The sequence below is a fragment of the Somniosus microcephalus genome, chromosome 3 (assembly GCF_052327205.1).
Source record: "Somniosus microcephalus isolate GS21.2 chromosome 3, FLI_Smic_1.0, whole genome shotgun sequence".
Taxonomy (NCBI): domain Eukaryota; kingdom Metazoa; phylum Chordata; class Chondrichthyes; order Squaliformes; family Somniosidae; genus Somniosus; species Somniosus microcephalus.
The window spans coordinates 300,860,280-300,880,487 of record NC_140989.1 but is presented as its reverse complement, the minus strand read 5'-3'; the positions used below and the strand labels follow the sequence as shown (position 1 = coordinate 300,880,487).

Genomic DNA, 20,208 nt, shown 5'->3' with positions numbered 1-20,208 from the left:
AAGTCATCTATGGGCAATAAATGTATTTACATTAACTAGCTTTATTTGGTTTAGTGATGTTTAACATAAAAGAAGGTGGTGTTAAAATAAATCCATATTTATAGATCATTTCAACTCTAATCTTTGAGTAACATAACCATTGTATTTACAAAAATCCATAGTTATTAGTCAATGGAAGTTATATATTCAACATTTTTAAGATAAGCACAGGATAAAATTGATGCTTAACAATGATAAAATATTTCTTGTTTAGTTCCAGGAATTGCAAACCTGTTCGAAGTCTAATTTCCATAGGGATCTGCACTGTCCAGTTTGTCTCCAGATGCCCACATTGCCTGTGGAAACCAACTGTGGCCACTTGTTTTGTGGTAAGTTTCACCGTGTGAAGGTGCTTCCACTGCTCTGTACTGAGAGATACTTTTTTAGGGTAAGACTGTTTCTTTCTATTTCTCTTGCCCCCAAATTAGATCTGCCAGTGGTTCACAACATATCTGGTCAAGTGGGTAGGTTTACAACCACCGCTATTGTCTCTCCCAATGTCTCTTTGAAATTAAAGCACTTGGCATTCACTTGGTGCTTCCTCATGTGGAATGCTGTGGATATGAAGCCAAATCAAACTACCCTGAGCTCTTAGTTCATTGGTGGTCTGACACATTACACCACTATGAAATAATTTAAAACAAGTAATGCATTCCCTCTCCCAGTGGGTAAGTTCACTATGTGGTTTACCATACCGCCTTCAGTTGTCTCAATTCCACACTGCTTGATACATTGGCCAAGTGCAGCCTGGCAATTCCAAAGGGTCTTTATTTTTTTGGTCTTAAGTTTCAACTTCTTCATAGATTCATAGAAGATAGGAGCAGGAGTAGGCCATTCGGCCCTTCGAGCCTGCTCCGCCATTCAATGAGATCATGGCTGATCATCTAATTTCAGTACCCTGTCCCTGCCTTCTCCCCATATCCCTTGATCCCTTTAGCCTCAAGAAATATATCCAACTCTTTCTTGAATATGTTTAATGAACTGGCCTCCACCGCCCTCTGTGGCAGAGAATTCCACAGGTTCACCACTCTCTGGGTGAAGAAATTCCTCCTCATTTCAGTCCTAAATGGCTTACCCCTTATCCTTAGACTATGACCCCTGGTTCTGGACTCCCCGGCTATCAGAAACATCCTTCCTGCATCTAGTCTGTCCAGACCTGCCAGAATTTTATAGGTTTCGATGAGATCCCCTCTCAATCTTCTAAACTCCAGTGAGTATAAGCCCAATCGACACAATCTCTCCTCATATGTCATTCCTGCCATCCCAGGTATCAGCCTGGTGAATCTTCGCTGCACTCCCTCCATGGCAAGAACATCCTTCTCGGGTAAGGTGACCAAAACTGCACACAATACTCAAGGTGCGGTCTCACCAAGGCCCTGTACAACTGTAGCAAGACATCCTTGTTCCTGTACTCGAACCCTCTTGCTATGAAGGCCAACATACCATTTGCCTTCTTAACTGCCTGTTGCACCTGCATGCTTACCTTCAGCGACTGGTGCACAATAACACCCAGGTCTCTTTGCACTTCCCCTTCTCTCAATCTATTGCCCTTCAAATAATAATCTGCCTTCCTGTTTTTGCCACCAAAGTGGATAACCTCACATTTATCCACATTATAGTGCATTTGCCATGTTTCTGCCCAATCACCCAACCTGTCCAAATCGTACTGGAGTTTCACGACATCCTCCTCACAGCTTACCCTCCCACCTGCTCTATGTTTGAAAATATAAATTCTGAATAAACCGGGGTGGGCATGTTTCACTACAAAAAAAATTGCAGCTCAGCAAACCTCTGATTTAATATTTTGCTACAGGAGTATATTATTCCTTAAGGTTTTATTTTAAACTGCAATACGTTAACTAATGCTTTAAAACAATTTGTGCGAGATTGCCGATTATCACAACTTTGTCCTGTCACAGACTTTCTTATCTCTATATTATAAAAACTCTGGGGCGGAATATTTTGTAGGGTCAGCGGGCACGTTTGGTGGCGGGTCAGGTGGGAAAACATTTTTTTTTGACAGCGGGTAGGGAACCCGCTGTCAATCCGCCGCCACGCTAGTTTCCCAGATGTCGGGTCTGTCAGCACTGAACAGACCCGACACCAAGCCGCGGGGGAGAAAATTAAGGTGATTATGACCTAGTTAATAGCCACTTAAAATCTATTTTGAGCTCACCTTTAAATTTTACGAGGTCGCCCACAGGGTCCATGCTGTTCGGGGGATCACGTCAGGTATGAAGGTCGGGAGTTGTGTCACCATGAAATCATCTCTTTACTTGACAGCTGCAAATGTGCTATAAAGCTCCCATCTCACATCTGTTCACTTTCCAAGGTCAGAAGCTGTTGTTTACTGCATTTGGAAGACAGATTGAGCTTTGTGCAGGTTGCAAGTGTTTGGAGCAAACTCTCTATCCAGTGTCACCTCATTGGAACAACCTCTCTCACCATTGACAGATTGCTTCTGTTACCTCAACCTCACCTGCCATCTATTCCATCAGCGTCGTTGCCCTTGAAACTATCTCACCTTGGTCCTCATAATCCCACCACGATCAGCCCCAATACCAGCAGCACCAGGCATACCAGCAGACCAACAACAACACCAACGTTCTCCGCAATCAACTGATGCTGCACAAGACACATGGCATCAGCACCCGACCACACTGCTACCTGGGACGCCAGGGATGGCCTCACCATAGACAGATTTACTTCACTTGACGCTGTACACCCTGGCTGCCACATGATGCACCAGTTTGGCACCACCCCACACCAACACCATAAAGCTTCCCTACAATGCGGCAGCCATTCCTTTCACACCCATCACCATTGCTGGGGGCGGGGGGGAGGGGGGTGGGGGTGGGTACCGTTATGTCTCACCATTCACTGCAACTCACTAAGCCACTTCCAAAGGGACACACAAATCTGTTCAAGAACGCAAAGTGTTGAAAATAAAGATTTCAATGTTTGACAACACATTAACAGAAACTTCACATGAACATTGGCTAAAACACACAAGTGGCGAACCTTGTATGTTTTTAGTTGGTATGATTGAACTAGGATGAGAGTGAGTGTGAGGGGTGGCTAGTGAGATGGAGTAGTGAGATCATTGAAAGGTTTGCACCACTGCAGCCTGGTTCTCTTGACGACATCCCTGCTTGTGTCCTCCTGTACAATGTGCAACCAGGCTGTGTTGATCTCCTGGGGAGGTTTCTTCCGCCCATGTGAAGGGAAGAGGACCTCCCTGCGTGCTGTGACTCCCTCCATAAGCATATGGAGGGAGTCATGGGAGAGCCTGGGTGCAGCCCTGCACCTTTGTGCAGTGCTTGTCAGTGTTTGCAGCACCTCAGTGACACAACTGTCGAAATCAATTTGCGAATGGTCCCTTTAAGGAAACCAGCTGACGTCATCAGACCTGCTTCCTTCAATTGGCTGGCAAACGCACTGGGCAGGCTTAACAAGCCCAATCAGCATAAGATCACTTTGGACAGTGGGCTGGAGCCGGCAGCGGGGTCGCAACCCGCCACCGACCCCGGCCGCACCGGATCCACCGAGGAAATCACGGCCATGGTCTTTGCTAGTTCTCAAAATTGCTCTCTATTTTCCCCTCAAGATGATGCATTTAAGGGGAAGCTAGATAAGTACATGAGGGAGAAAAGAACAGAGTGATATGCTGATAGTGTCAGATGAAGTAAGGTGGGAGGAGGCTTGTATGGAGCATAAACACTGGCATGGACCAGTTAGGCTGAATGGCCTGTTTCTGTGCTGTAAGTTCTATGTAATTCAATGGCCTAGAAATTCGATCAGGCCCAGAAATGGACAGTGCCATTGTGGGCTAAGGTTAATGGCTGTCTGCAAATAGAGTGCAGGCAGCACCGGTATTTTGGTGCTGCCTGCTGATTTACATGAGCGGAGCGCAGAATCTCTTGTGCAACTCACTCTTTCCGGCAGTAACCTTAGCAGGAGGCTAAAGGTCGCATCTAAAGGATTGGTGCGGTGTTCTCGGGCTTTGTCCTGTTTGGGTGACGGCTCCTGGGCTTTGCTGGGTCAGGAGGTATCGAGTCCGCTGATGGCCCTTGTAGGGTTGGAGCATTGTGCGTTGTGGCACATTAGGAGGCATTTGTTTGCCCTCGCTCCCCTCTTACTTTCTCGGACATTTGTCTGGGTCTTGTGTGGGGTCCACAAATGGATACCAGACTGCCTGGTACTCCCACCCTCGCTGGCTGCCATAGGTCCACAGATGTTTCAACCAGATGTTTGCTGTGTGGAGGTTTGTGCTCCATCATGGTGCTGAAGGGGGAGGGGATGGGGATGGGGATCACAATCTTGCAGCTCGCAGTGACAGTGCACTAACCTGCATATCACATAGGGGATTCACTCTCTGGTGTGTGGGTCTTGTAGGGGGTTTTGTTCCAGGGGCTTATTGTAGGTCAGCCAGTTATGTTTTCCTGAGCTGCCCTGCCCGCTGTGCGGTTGCGAATCGCTTTCCCCTTCCTGATTCTGAGCTCAGGACTTATCGAGTGGTAACAAGGACAAACGAACAGACCAGTGGATTGGTGCAAGGAAAACCAATGTTTATTAATTAGAAAAGCTAACACTACAAGAAAAACAGTATTATACAGAAGATAAAAGAAATCACTATGGATGCAATACAGTTTTACACTTAATGGGAGAAGAAACGGACACAACGAGGGAAAAATTCTAAAATCACAATTTTGTAATACCCCTTTAACTCCCACCCTTACACCTAGCTAGGTTGTCTTGTGACGGCCAGAAAGATAATGCTCACTGGTGAAACAGATGAAAAGGCCTGGCCCTTGTGCCCCGCTGCTGCCATCGAAATGTGCTTGCGATGCTTTCTAGATGGTTTTCCTTCTTGGTTGCTAGCAGACAAACAGGACACTGGGCCGAGGCGAAGAGAGAGAGAGAGAGGTGCTGGGCCGCCCCAGTTATATCCTCTCGGCAATGGGTCATTATCGCGCCTCATCAGTCCGTTCCATTGTCCGATTTGGGCTCGAAAACGTAAGACAAGAGGACCTTGATTTTGGCCCATTTACGTTGATGGCACCGATCAGTACCACAACTGCCTTTCCATTGTTTTCTGAATGTCCTTAATTGTTCTGAATGTTCCTCAATTGTTCTGAATGTTCCTCAAGCAACTGGGACTATCTCCGCCCGAACTTAGATTGTGTAGGCAAACAATTGATGACCTGCCTCAGGACGTGAATACAACTGAGCTTGCCTCACTGCATTGTTCAAATTAAACATGCAGTCTGTGAAGCTATCAGAAAATCCATATGGATGCCGCAGGCCCTTTGGCCATGTGTCTGACCGCAGCCATTTTGAGAGGCCCTGGATTTTTAAAACACAGTCACTCCAAGGTTTCTTTAATAACTCCAATTAATCTTCGGGGGGGGAACATATGAAATTTTGCGAATCCCTTCAGTCTTAAAGCACAGGCTCAGATCTGGAGGGACTGTAACTGGAAACACCACATAAAGACTGTGGCATAGATGTCCTGAAACCGTTGCATGAGAAATCAATTGAAATAAATTTTTAAAAAAGAGAAACATGAACTCTTGGTTAGGAGTTTACTGGCGTAAATCATGCAGAAGAGAGTTTTGAAGAACTCTTGGTGAGAATATGGTGTTAAACCTTTTAAAAACAGACTTCAAAACTTTGCATATTATTTTATCAGGTCCTAAACTAGAAAACACCAATGTATAAAATTTAAGGAACTGCAGCTTTGATTTTTCCTGAGATTATTTCAACTGTAGTCCAGTATATAGTTTTATTTTAAAACTATTTACTTCCTATAATGATTAACTGATGGAGGGAGATTTGATGCATCTCATTGAAGCAGTTTTCATTCCAATTACATAGTCTGAGCTCTCCATAGTTACCAGTTATCTCAGCAGCTGTTTACTGTACAGTTTATAGCTCACTGCCACTTTCACCCGGTTCTACGAGCTGTCAACAGCTGCATGCATGGGCGTGCTTTGGAGACAGTGGTAAGAGGAGCGGTGACGCCCAAAATCGATGGGCATGCGTCAATTTGGCATTGCACGCCGATTGGCGTCATGCTCCTGGTAATTAAAATACTTGGGGCAAGCGCAGGCAACGGCAGCGCTGCCGACCTGCCCAATATGGCGGCCGGCACGTTCCGTACCGGAAGTGGGTGGAAGCCAAGTGGCCGCCATTTTTCTACAAAGTCTGCCTTAAAAGCCGCTGTTAAAGCACCAAATTTCTAGGCCTATGTATTTTATCCACTGAGCCATCAGGCAGTCCAATACCATTCTTGACCGAGCTGCTACAAGATGCCAAAAGGTGGCGCTGCAGTGATTCTTCTCCGGTATTAGACTCATAGGTCTAGAAATTGCTTACCTTAGCGCCGGCAGTTAACGCTGGTGGTTTTCTGGAAAAAATGGTGGCTGCCTCACTTACGGCACAGGACACGGTGACCACCATTTTGGTAAGAGCCACAGTGCGGCCGTTAACAGCGCTTGCCTCTGAAATGTAAATTAGCATATTGTAACGTTAATTGGCGTACAATGCCTGATTTGACACCACGACTGCCAAATTGGACATTTTCGTTCATTATTACACTGAGTTCTAAGCATGCACAGAAAAGCACATGTGAAGCAGCCCTGCAGAGACACTGTCAGCGCTTCTTAAAGGGACACACACATCTTTCAGGTAAGTTTGGATTTAAGCTTTTTGACTTTTTTAAATATTTTATTGAAGTAGTGACTTGGTGCAATAGATGTTAAAAGTTTTTAAAGTATGCAGGGAGTGCTGCTGGATGCTTGCAAGGCATCAGATGGTAAAGGAAGGCTTCTGAGAAGACAGAAAATGCTGGAAACACTCAGCAGGCCAGGCAGCAACCGTGGAGAGAAACAGAGTTAATGTCTCAGGTCGAGATGCTGCCTGACCTGCTGAGAATTTCCAGTACTTTCTGCTTTTATTTCAGATTTCCAGCATCCGCTTGCAGAGGGAAGAGGAAGACGCAGAAGAGGAAGACTCAAGAGGAGGAAGCAGAAGATGATGAAGCGGAAGGAAGGCTGTAACCCAGACAGCCCCTTTCTGGCCGGGATATTCAGGATGCAATTGTCCCCCTGCGGTACCAGTGACCACAACACAAATTCCCCTTTCAACATTAGTCCCACACCTTACCTTCCCTCTCTTACTGACCATTATAGCATCCTCTTGGCCATAATGCTGAAATAAGAGCAAACTTTCCAATCCAACTTTATACATCTATCCATCCAATATGTCATCAAGAAATCAACTCATCACCCTTATGCATTCCCTTAGTGACTATCTTGTGTGTGCCTTTGCCTATCCTACTGATGTCACACAGTGCTACCCCAGTGGCTGCAGCATGGCTGGTGGAAGGCTGCTGATTTTCAGTGGGGTCACTGCAGATGGCCTTGCAGAACGACCTCGAGGAGCTGGTGGCTGGGAGTGTCAACCACTGGCTGGGCAGGCTGGATTTCATGAGTATGTGAAATGAGGAAGGCACAATTGTGGTGTGGGGAGGGCGGGAAAGCAAGGGTTGCATGGTTACACCATACAGACCTTGTAAATCAGAAGATATTGTGGAATGAGGGGGAAGTGGAATGAGAAAGGAGGATAGTGTATGAGGGTACCAGCATCTTGTATCCTTCCAGCCACGCCGCTGCTCAGCCATACCCCTGCCAAGAATGGCCAGCACTGTCTCCTCCAAGGGAGTGAGGTGAAGCTAGGAATGTGTGGTGCGACTCCTGTTTGGTACAGGTTGTTGGTAGATGAGTGACGGAGGGGATGTGGGCGGTCATGTGTTGAACCTTGTGTGAGGCTAGTGTTGTAGTTGGTAGGAGACGGCTTTTGAAGATGCATTCACTGACCTTTACCACTGGTTTGAGGTCATGAATCTTCTTTGGGCACTGGAGCCAGGTGGCGGGGCCAACACTGCTGGCAGTGACGGCCTCGGTGATCTGGTCCCACATTGTTCTTTCTGGCGGGCCTCCTGGCCCCTGTGGATAGAGGACCTCTCTTGCAGTGTTGACCCCCTGCATAAAGCTGGAGCTCTGTGTGTGAGACCCTGGGTACCTCTTCCCTGACTTGTTGAGCCATTTGTGTTAGTGCTGAAGCACTTTTACCATTTTTTTTACGTGCGGAAGGCAGTTTAGTTTTAAGGGCTGAAAACTGCCATTTTTACTGCTTATTTTTAATTTTTTTTTTGCAGAAGGCAATTGAGCTCTAAGGGCTAGAGACTGCCTATTTTTAAATGATTTTTTTTTCATTTTAGAAGGGATCGACACTGCTTTCTAAAATGACAGGCTAGCTTTAAGGAAATGCCGCCTTGCTCCAGGGACGCTACGGCCACGTTACATTGGGCCTCCTGCTGAGACTACCGCCCGAAACAGCATGTTACACTGCAGGTTTTGCGCTGTGCTAAAACAAATCAGCAGGCAGCACCAAAATACTGGTGCTGTCTGCGCTCTTTTTGCGGGTGGCCATTAACTTCGGCCCACAGTAGCATCGGCAGGGTTCCGGCCTACTCAAATTTCTCGGCCAAAACCTCTTTACAGATGTGCTTTTATGCTTTTCTGTAGATCGTATTACCATATTATTCTGTAATGGTGACAATGGCCATTTATACGTTCATTCAATGTCATTTCAGCTGTGCTATTAACTGTTGTTTTCATTTTATTAAAACTGTAGCATGCATTTTAAAACAGACATGTTAGAGAGCTAGCATAAGATTGTAATTTATTCTTCGGGTCAAATAACCCGAATAAATCACTCTGGCTTCTCTCTTTTGACTTATGATGTCATCTGAACTCTCGGAGTAAATCACAGTTTTATCACCCGCTGATGCCCATCCAGAGCTCTCACTACATCATCCTTGTGTGCCTGTCATTGGTGCAACGTGGATTAATCTTCTTCGATTACAGGGCAATAATGGAGGAGGTTTATTCAAAGAAGCAAAACCCACAAATTACCTGAAAATGTTCATAGTTTTCAGAGCTGTAACAAAGTGCATAATTTTTATATATTCATTGCAAAGCTTTGCAATGTTTCAAATACCACTGCATATTTTACATTATTTTTCACTATTCATAAAAAGTAAATTGCATGACATTACTACCTGCCTGAATTATAGGAAAACCAGAATTTTTTTATAAAAGCTGTTAGAGAACACAGAATAAATGCCATGGAAAGATCTGAACAGAACTGAGAAAGAAAACACTTGCCGCAACCTTACCTGTCACCCTCCTTGGGTTGTGCTGAAGACAGGAATCTGCAGAATACTGTTAAACAGTCACACCATTATGGCACTCAAATTTCCTAGGGGTTCGGCTACTTACACTCGTTTTACACAGGAATTATCCCAGAACTAACACTCTTGCTGGTATGCAAGTGAACTCCCTGAGGAAATTTCTGTGCTGCTCCCCCTGCTGGTGAATGGCATTATTTCCTGATGCTACAACAGCAATATAACAGCACTATGGACATCCATGAAATTGAGGGCCAAAGTATCGCACGAACAGCACAAATTAATGGGCTTGCATATCTAAAAGAGGTGTACTTCCAAAGTACCTGGCAGCTGACCTTTGTGACAGATAAATGATTTAAAAAGATCATGCAATCACATTACTAAGTCACTCTGTATAATTCTTAGCCGTCTTTGACTACAATTTATTTCTCTACATGGCATACCCAAAGGCACTCTCCAATGACAATAAATAATTCCTCTTTTTCTATTTTAAGGAAGATTAGAGCATTCATGCTAGTAAAATTCCAAAAGAAGAATACAGACGACCAATCAGAATACATTTATTTTCAACCCATGTGGGGTGAATTCCCGTTTGTGCTATTTATCAACACGGTCACATAAATTGTTGTTTGCGTTACTTTAAAACAAATGTTAACTCATTTGAAATAAGTTATACTACAGAGGGGTACAGCAGCGTAGCAGTTATAGTAGTGGACTAGTAATATACTAGTTATGAGTTCAAATCGCACCATTAATTGGATTCAATAAAATGACTATGAAAGTTGCTGGACTGTCAGAAATGCCTGACTGGTTTTTTAATGTCCTTTAGAGAAGGGGGACTTGCTATCCCTCTCCAGTCTGGCCTACACTTGAGTTTAGTCCACATTACACGCTTGGCTCATAGTGTAGATGGGTAATAAATGCAGTGTTATTCACATCAACGCTAGAGAAAAATAATATTGGTCTCAGCCAATAGAGTTATACTATTGACTGCACCTCAAACTGTGCTCAATAATGGACACACACGCAGAGTTCCAATCCCAGAGTACTTAAACTTTACGTGCAAGAGTGCAGGTGAGACAGGTATTTCTCTCCTAATGGGGAGTTAAAAGTAAGTTCCCAGGAGCTCCAATCAACTTCTTGGGCACTTTTAAGATCCGGCTTTGCATTGGACTGTAGCTACATAATACTAGTGTGAACAAGCGGTATGAAACTACCTACTAGATGGGGCCAAATAACTGTTCCTTTAGAATCAGGTGCTAGCCTGACTCCTTTAGAATCAGATGCTAGCCTGACTCGAGTTATACTGCTACTTTTGCATCAATGTGCACCCAAAACTATTTAGCATTGACACTAAGGCCTAGAAATTCGTCTCGGGCGGGGGCGTAAAACGGGCGGTATCAGATCGGCCGCCCGTTATGCGCAACATCTGATATTCAGTTTCATTGACTGCAATGGAATAGAATATCAGGTGCTGCATTGATACGCTTATCAATTACTCCATAAAAGACGATGAATCAGGAAGGTGATGAAAAGGCTTTTATTAACTAGAGAACAGAGCATGCCTCTCGTGGGTGGCTGGTTCCAAGAAGGAAGTGAGTCGGCGAAACCCCCACCTTTATACCTGGTCATGTGGGCGGAGTCAGCTGAGGCATGCCTTGGTACACAGCGCCACCCAGAGGTAACAATATACAATAACAGTGGTTTACCACATTCACCCCTTGTTTAAAATTAAGTCCGGCGGGGTGAAGGGTACTACAAGTTCGTGTAGTTAAGTCTATCAGGAGGCCTTGTCTGACGTCCTGATCGTCGTGGTGGCGGCGGCGGTGTTGCAGCATCCAACGTCGGATCTGGTGTCTGGGTGGTCAACGAAGGGTCCTGGGGCTCCGGCATGTCGTCTACAGGGGTTGGATTGGGAGGGGTGGTGGGGGATAACGGTGGTAGTTCAGGGGTACCCGAGGGTGCGAGATCTCGTATGGAGACCGTGTCCTCCCGCCCGTCTGGGTATGTCACCCAGGCATACTGGGGGTTGGCGTGTAGGAGGTGCACCCTCTCGACCAGGGGGTCCGTTTTATGGGTCCTTACGTGCCTCCGCAGTAGGACGGGCCCAGGAGAAGTCAGCCATGCCGGTAGCGAGGTTCCCGATGTGGACTTCCTGGGGAAAACGAACATTTGCTCATGAGGGGTGGTATTAGTGGCAGTACAAAGCAGTGACCGGATGGAGTGGAGCGCCGCAGGGAGGACCTCCTGCCAGCGAGAGGTCGGAAGGCCCTTAGATCTTAAGGCTAAGAGGACGGCCTTCCAAACCGTCGCGTTCTCTCTTTCCACCTGGCCGTTCCCCCGGGGGTTGTAGCTGGTGGTTCTGCTCGTAGCAATACCTCTCGCTAGCAGGTACTGCCGAAGTTCGTCGCTCATGAAAGATGAGCCCCTGTCGCTATGTATATAGCTAGGGAACCCGAACAAGGCGAAGAGGTCATTCAGACATTTGATGACCGTGGTACTGGTCATGTCTGGGCAAGGGATGGCAAACGGGAAACGGGAGTACTCATCAATTATGTTGAGGAAGTACACATTGCGGTCAGAGGAGGGGAGGGGCCCTTTAAAATCGACGCTCAGGCGCTCGAAGGGGCGAGTGGCCTTGATCAGGCTTGCTCTGTCCGGCCTATAAAAGTGCGGTTTGCACTCGGCACAGATTTGGCAGTTCCTGGTCATGGTCCTGACCTCCTCGATGGAGTAGGGCAGGTTACGGGATTTGATGAAATGGAAGAACCTGGTGACCCCCAGGTGGCAGAGGTCATTGTGGAGGGTCTGCAGTCTATCAACCTGCGCGTTGGTGCATGTACCACGTGATAGGGCGTCTGGGGGCTCATTTAGTTTCCCGGGCCGGTACAAGATATCATAATTGTAGGTGGAGAGTTCGATTCTCCACCTCAAGATCTTGTCGTTCTTGATTTTGCCCCTCTGCTTATTATTAAACATAAAAGCTACTGAACGCTGGTCAGTGAGCAGGGTAAACCGTTTTCCGGCCAGGTAATGCCTCCAGTGACGCACCGCTTCCACAATAGCCTGGGCCTCCTTTTCGACAGAGGAGTGTCGGGTCTCGGGGCCCTGGAGGGTCCTTGAGAAAAAGGCCACGGGTCTGCCCGCCTGGTTAAGGGTTGCAGCTAGGGCGAAGTCGGATGCATCGCTCTCCACTTGGAAGGGGATCGACTCATCCACTGCGTGCATTGTGGCCTTCGCGATATCGCTCTTGATAAGAGTGAAGGCTGCACACGCCTCTGGTGTCAGGGGGAAGGAGGTGGATTTGATGAGGGGTCTAGCTTTGTCTGCATAGTGGGGCACCCACTGGGCATAGTAGGAGAAAAACCCCAGGCATCTCTTCAGTGCTTTTTGGCAGTGGGGGAGGGGTAGCTCCATTAGGGGGCGCATTCTGTCGGGGTCGGGCCCGATGACTCCGTTCTCCACCACGCAGCCGAGAATGGCGAGGCGTTTGGTGCGAAACATACATTTCTCTTTATTGTACGTTAGGTTCAGCCGTTGGGCCGTACGGGGGAATTTTTCTAGATTAACGTCATGGTCATGGTCCTGATGGTGACGTTATCCAGATAGGGAAAGGTGGCCTGCAGCGCGTTCTTGTCAACCATCCAGTCCATCTCCCTTTGGAAGACCGAAACCCCGTTGGTGACGCCGAAGGGAACCCTAAGGAAGTGGTAGAGGCGGCCGTTCGCCTCGAAGGCAGTATACTGGCGGTCCTCATGGCGGATGGGGAGCTGGTGGTATGCTGACTTAAGGTCAATGGTGGAGAATACTTTGTATTGCGCAATCTGGTTGACCATATCAGATATGCGAGGAAGGGGGTATGCGTCCAGCTGAGTGTACCGGTTTATGGTTTGGCTGTAGTCAATGACCAGGCGGCGTTTATCAGTGGTTTTAACGACTACAACCTGGGCTCGCCAGGGGCTAGTGCTCCCTTCGATAATGCCCTCCTTCAAGAGCCGCTCCACCTCAGAGCTAATGAAAGCTCTGTCCCCGGCGCTGTACCGCCTGCTCTTGGTAGCGATGGGTTTACAGTCGTGGGTGAGGTTAGCGAACAAGGGAGGGGGGGGACTTTTAGTGTGGAAAGGCTGCAGGTGGTTTGCGGTGGGCGATTTAAAAGGTGTTGGTTGCAGACTGTGAGTGGGGGGAGGGGTCCACCGTATGCTAATGTGACACTTTTAAGGTGGCACTGAAAATCCAACCCTAGCAGCACGGCAGCGCAGAGACGGGGCAGGACTAGAAGTTTAAAATTTTTATATTCTGTGCCCCCAACCGAAAGGGTCACCACACAGTAGCCGCCGCCGTTCATTGAATGGGACTTGGACGCCATAGAAATCCGATGGCGCGTCGGCAGGACCGTGAGGGAGTGGCTACGTACCGTGTCTGGGTGAATAAAATTCTCTGTGCTCCCGCTGTCGATTAGGCAAGTGGTGGCGCGGCCGTTTACCGTGATATCCATCATGGAGCTGGATAGATGATGAGGGCGGGCTTGATCCAGCGTAACGGAGGCCAGTGTATGGCTTAGTGAGTCGGTATGGTCGTCCGATGAGATGGTGGTCGAGTCCGGAGACGAAGTGGCGGTTGAGTGCGGCGGATAAAATGGCGGCGGCCATGCGGCCGGAGGTGCACAAAATGGCAGATAAGATGGCTGCCCCCATGGTTTGCACGCGGCGCTGCTGGCGTTCGCTGGTTTCCCCCTGCAGGCATTGGCATAATGGCCTTTCTTCCCGCAGCCCGAGCAGGTAGCGGTCTTAGCCGGGCAGTGCGCTCTAGGGTGTTTTAACTGGCCACAGAAATAGCATTTTTGGGCCTGGTTACGGGGCATCGCTGCGGTTCTTACCGGGGGCGGCTGTCCCAGTTGATTTCGGGACATCGCTGCAGCAGTTGGTGCCGGGGGCGGCGGTCCCATGTCCCACGGTCGCGATGGCCATGGCGCGGCGCCGTTACGTGAGTATGCTTCGAGGTTTCGGTGGGCCGCATCTAGCGAGAGCGCAAGGGCTACGGCCGTCTTCAGGTCGAGCTCCTTGCTTTCGAGCAGTCTCTGCCGGGAGTAGTCGGACTGGAGGCCCCTGACGAAGGCATCACAAGTAAGTCCCTCTGCGTGCCCCGCAGCCGTTACCTCCTTACAGTCGCAGTCTCTGCAGAGTGTCTGTAACGCCCGTAAAAATGCCTCTACCGATTCCCCCGGTTGCTGCCTGCGGGATCCCAAGAGGTGTCTGGCGTAAATCGTGTTCACTCGGCGCGTGTATTGCCCTTTTAGTAGTTCGAGGGCCGCCGTGTACGTAGTAGCGTCCCAGATGAGCGTATATACTTGAGGGCTCACCTGGGCGGTCAAAACTTTTAGTTTGTTCTCTTCCAATGTCACGGCGGAGGCTCCTAGGAAGGATTCAAAGCAGCTCAGCCAGTGTTCGAAATTGGTTGATGAACCCGCTGCTTGAGGGTCGAGGTCCAGGCATGCCGGTCTGAGGGCTCGCAGCAACGCCTGCTGTTGTTGCTGTTCAGGTGTCGCCATTTTACTTCTAGTTAATAAAATTGATACGCTTATCAATTACTCCATAAAAGACGATGAATCAGGAAGGTGATGAAAAGGCTTTTATTAACTAGAGAACAGAGCATGCCTCTCGTGGGTGGCTGGTTCCAAGAAGGAAGTGAGTCGGCGAAACCCCCACCTTTATACCTGGTCATGTGGGCGGAGTCAGCTGAGGCATGCCTTGGTACACAGCGCCACCCAGAGGTAACAATATACAATAACAGTGGTTTACCACATGCATATAATGGGCAGCCGCTCTGATACCGCCCGTTTTATGCCCCCGCCCGAGACAATTTCTCGACCAAAAGTTATAATTATGGTCGTAGTGCCAGTTTATGCCAAATTGTGGACTTTTTTATGCTGTTAACCCAAACCTCCTTGCAATTAGATTGAGATTGTCAAAACTCATTCCATCAGCCTGAACTTTTGTACCCAGGTTCTAGAAGTGAAAGGGCAGTACACGAGCACACTGTCATTCAGTCATTTTATTTTCTTGTGTTCTTTTACTAACAGGACCATGTTTGATTGCGTACTGGAGACATGGTTCTTGGTTAGGAGCTGTGAGTTGTCCTCTGTGCAGACAAAAGGTACGTTTCAGTCAATATGAGTAGATTTAATTGAAAAGAAAATATGAATTGACTTAAATCTTTAAAAAAAACATTTTGAACTTAAAATGTTGTTTCAATTTGAATCGAGTGAAAACATACATCTGTGCCCAACATGAGGGACCAGGATGTGGGAAAGTGGATTTGTGACTTCTCTTACCCCTGGGAAGTTTGAAATATAACACACGACCCAGAATGTTTTGCGAAGAGAGAGAGAGAAATGGAAGGCAACGTGCCAGTGCAGTTGCTGGCTTGTATTATTGTTATTATCATTAAATATATAGGGGTGGAAATTCATCGGCGCCTGGATTCAGGCATGAAGGTGGCGATGTGGCCGCAACACGTGCCCGAACCAGGAGTCTGAGGCCAGCCTGAAATTGGGCCTTGGGCCTCATCTAAATAATCTGGGTGAACTGCTGGCGCCTTTCGTGCCTCCACAAGCAGCTCGCAGGTCTACAGGAACAAAATTTAGGTCACTTGTCCTGCTGGCAGTGGCCTCAGGTTAAGTGCAGGAAATGGGGGGAAGGCGGAAGGGAGGCCGATTGCTGCCAGCTGCAACTCTCAGGAGTGCTGTGGAGCTGGGAGGAGCATTTCTGCTTCTCCTGGCTCCACAGCAAAATAAAATCATTGTTTTTTAACTTACCTTTTTGGTGGCGGATGCTTGCCAGGCCGCATCCACATCAGCAAAACCTGAGGCCCGGTTTCTCAGAGGGGCCCTTAAAACAAGTGTTAGGCTCCATTAGCATACGCAAGGGGCCTAATGCTTGTTTAAGGCAGATTAAGCCCTAAATACCTGAAAAATGGCACAACCCAATATTGGGCCGGATGTCTTTTTTTGGGGTGCAGGACTTTGGTCCCTGAAATTGGCCCTCGTGCCTTTTTGATACTCGTAATTTCTAGGCCATTCTATTCTATTTACATAATAATGTTTGTCTGGAAGATGTTGAAGACCCTGTTAGCTGATGCTATAGGCGGGTCTTCACATTTGATGCCTGAACAAAAATACCTTTGTATGGGCGGGGACAAATAAGAGACCACAGCAGTTTTCTCTGGGCAAGTTTGGACTGGCCAAGTTAATTTGCAGCTTAGAAAGAAGTGGGCAGAAAATCATCTGTTCATCAGAACCAAAGGATCAAACGGGGAAAGCGATCCATAAATGTGGTTGTGGTTTCAGTGCTGCTGCACACAGCCAAAGCACAAACTGATTTTTTAAAAATTGTTTAATCTTTGTGCAAAGTTAAGCCTGGTAGAGATATTTAATCTGTCTTTATTTTGCTGCAAGCCTGGTGACTGATAAGAAAGGGAGGGGATTTCTATTATAACAGACAGTAGCTGAGAGGGAGAATAAGGCAGAATATGTACACCAATGACATTAGGATCTGGCAGCTCCAGAACAGAAAATTAAATCAATGATTGGTGTTCGGGGGAGATATGTGACAAGTTGAAGCCCTGACAATAGATAGGCTCAATTTAATATCAGGAACTAGACTAGATTTTTCCTGTATTCCCTGGTAGTGTTAGTCGTGACAATTGCCACTGAAGTAATCACTGCTCTATCGATATTAGTATAGAAAATGATAAGAAACCCACTATGTTTATCAAGAATGGAGTAAAGTCCCACTGAGTCAGATGTCAGCATTTAAGATAAGTGAGCAAGAGTGACACCTGGAGAATTATCCAAATTTTTTAATATCCAGAAGGAGACCCATGTCAGTTTTTTGCAGTTTGCCATGGGGAAATTAGGATATGGAGAAGAATTTTCCTAATTGTATAAACAAACATTCTTAGCCCCAGACACAGATATCATTGGGGGTGGGACTGCTGGCTGCTGGGTTTTAATCCCGCCCCCAATGATGTCTGGTCAACCCACGCTCTTTTCCCTTGATTGACCTTGTTAAGCCCGCCCTGCGGGTTTAGCTGGCCGATTAAGGGAAAGCCGGTGACAGAGGACGTCAGCTTATGACGTTTCATCTGTCAAAAATTTTTGACAGATGAAACGTCAGCGTTTGACAGCTTAGAGAAGCTATCAAACACTGACAATCTCTGTTCTATGGTGAGTCCTTGCACAAAGACTCACCAAAATCTCTTTCTTCAGCAGAAATCAGATGGCTGCTGCATCTGAGAATGCAACAACCATTCTGTCATCTCTGCTGTTGAAATGAGGCACCTTCGGATCCCCAAGGGTTGAAGCCTGCAGGAAGAAACAAAGGTAAGTAAACTTTTTTTAAATTTTACACTCACCTCTCATACTTATCTGTCCACACTTGCACCCATCACTCACTTCCACAGTGCACATTTCGATCCCTCTCACCCCCGAAGACCCACTGCTCGCCTCGCTGACCCTGGCGAGGTTCGCAGCCGTCGGGGAGCCCGCACTTGCAGGGGGTAAAATGGGGGAAAGCCTCAAAACTGCCTGTTAACTACCTGTTAACAGGCAGTTAATTGGCTGTAATCCCCTTCCTGCCTCGAGGAGACGGGTCCCTGCTCGACTCGGGGACCCGCCTCCTGGGAAGATGGCATGGAGGCGGGTTGGGAGCGGGGTCGGAACTCGCTCCCAGTTTCTGCCATTTTCTCGGCAGTCCTGCCTCCAAACCCGCCTCCTCAGGGCTGGGAAAATCCCCCCTCCACCACCCCCCCTCCCCCCCAGTTCCTAGCTGGAAAGCAATGGCCTGAGGATTCCGTCCATGTTTGTGTGCTCCATGGCAGCACAGCTCAGAAGCCGGAGGTGGACATTGTATCCTATCACGCTGAGCAGAGCAAGCCAAGCATGATTCCAAAGGCCACCCTGAAAACTATATGTGCCAGAGAAGTTATCAAACCTTTATTTGAGGGAATTCCAAGAGCATTTCATGAGTGGGCAGTTGGGTATCACAAAAACGATGCTATGGATGTAATTAGTTATGTAAAGTTTCAATATAGATGCCAAGTTTCAAAAGCATCACAACAGGCTCCAAAAAAGTTAAGGGTTTATATAAAGCCCCCGCTCCATGAGAGTACCTGAAGGTAGAGTTTGTTGGACCCCTTCCCTGATTCAGAAAGGCAATTGTTACTATTGATATTGATTGATTTCTCCTCCAAATGGGTAAAGATATTCTCCACTATGAACACAACAGGTAAGTAGCTGCTGAGAAGTTGGTACACTGGGGGTACACCATTTACATGTGCATTGTTCAAAGAGACAGAAGAGGCACTGGGAATTAAATGCTAGGGGTTGAATCTCCTCGGGGGTTTGTTGCTCGTTTACATCGTTTTTCTAGGGTTTCCACAGCACTTCATCTGAAGTCACGATGGATAATTAGGAGAATCCCTGAGGAAATTCCCGGCAAATGTGCTTTGTTATCTTTAGTTGATCCGAATCAAGAGAGTAAACTGCACATGAGTGGCATAAGTGCCTGTACTGGCCAGAATTACTAGTGTTGAAAATGCACTGGCTCTCCCACAAGTTTAAATCTCTAATTCAACTGTCAATGGATAAGTTTACAAATCTTTCAAAAGTTAATCAAGCTAAAGTCTTTTACTTCCATCATAACATTATGTGCTCAAGTCCTTGGAGTGGGGCTTGTCACCACAACCTTCTGACTTAGATACTGCCACTAAGTGAAGCTGACAGTATAGAGGGTTGGTTGGCTCCTACAACGCCTGCCTGAAGGCAATATTGGAAGATACATATCAGCTAGACAAAGACCACTTGATGATGGTATCTGCCATTCAAAAGAAACATTATGCCCAATAAGCGGCTGCTGCTTTGATAATAGAGATTTTGTGAAAATAAGGACCCATTTTAGATCAAAGGCAGTACAGAACATGATGGCTAAACTAACTCCTTTCTTCAAGGATTCATACAAGGTGCATGGAAAATTATTGGACATGAATTCTGAGGGAGACAAGGTAGCTAGTGTCTTGCATGTATGTGACATGCTTCCATACTGGGAATGAGAAAGGGTTCATGGAGGACTAGATAATGAGTTACCAGGAAATCCTGAGGTGACGCCAGACAGGGAATGTTGCCATGTTTGGCCTTTTTGACATAATTATCATCATCTTCTGTGTCACCATCTAATGCTCAGTTAACAGAGATATTACTGGTGGGTGTGGGTGGTGCATCATCTTTGGTATTTGAATGTGAAGAAGCAGAATGGAATGGTACAGTGACTTCACCAAGCCCATAATACAAGTATTGAATTTAAAAGCAGACAGCAGTCAGCTTTGTCCCTATATCTTTGATTCTTCCTTCATCGACCATTGGGTGTGTATACAGGAGAATCCAGACTGGAGAAGAGGGGCCAATTGTTCGACCCAGAAACACTTCACAGATGAAAGAGATCCTGGCTAGATCAAGAAAGAAGTTTAGCCAAAAATTGATAAAAATTTGACAAACATTTTTCTAGTGAAGCGCTGGAGATTTACCTTTACTGTGTGAGATTGCTTCCTTGTGTTTAATTATGATATCTACATCAGTTCAGTAATACTCAATGATGTGCATGATCAACAAAAAATTATGTTTGCAAACCTGAATATGAAGCTAATTAGTTTTAATCCTATTAATTTGAAGTCTTTTTGTGGTAAAAATATTTGAATTATCCATTAAAACAATACTGGAGTTTTTTTAGTGCAATTTGAATGAAAATTATCCAGTAAATCAAATTAAGGGATGTTAAATTAACAGGAATAGACTGTAGTTATACCTCTGAATATGAACCTCAATTGAAAAAAGCAAAATCGCACTGCATCCTTCTGTGCCT

The 20,208-nt window shown here is 46.7% G+C and overlaps 1 protein-coding gene across 1 annotated transcript in view; it reads left to right on the top strand.

Moving 5' to 3' along the window:
- LOC147122101 (E3 ubiquitin-protein ligase RNF170-like) overlaps positions 1–19,402 on the top strand; it is a 92,131-nt gene extending 72,729 nt beyond the window's left edge. Inside the window, exons 4-6 of the mRNA XM_085978209.1 lie at positions 254–368; positions 15,375–15,448; positions 19,301–19,402. Coding sequence (XP_085834335.1) covers positions 254–368; positions 15,375–15,448; positions 19,301–19,402 — 291 coding nt within the window. The remainder of the gene's footprint in view (positions 1–253; positions 369–15,374; positions 15,449–19,300) is intronic.
- Positions 19,403–20,208: the final 806 nt, after the last annotated feature.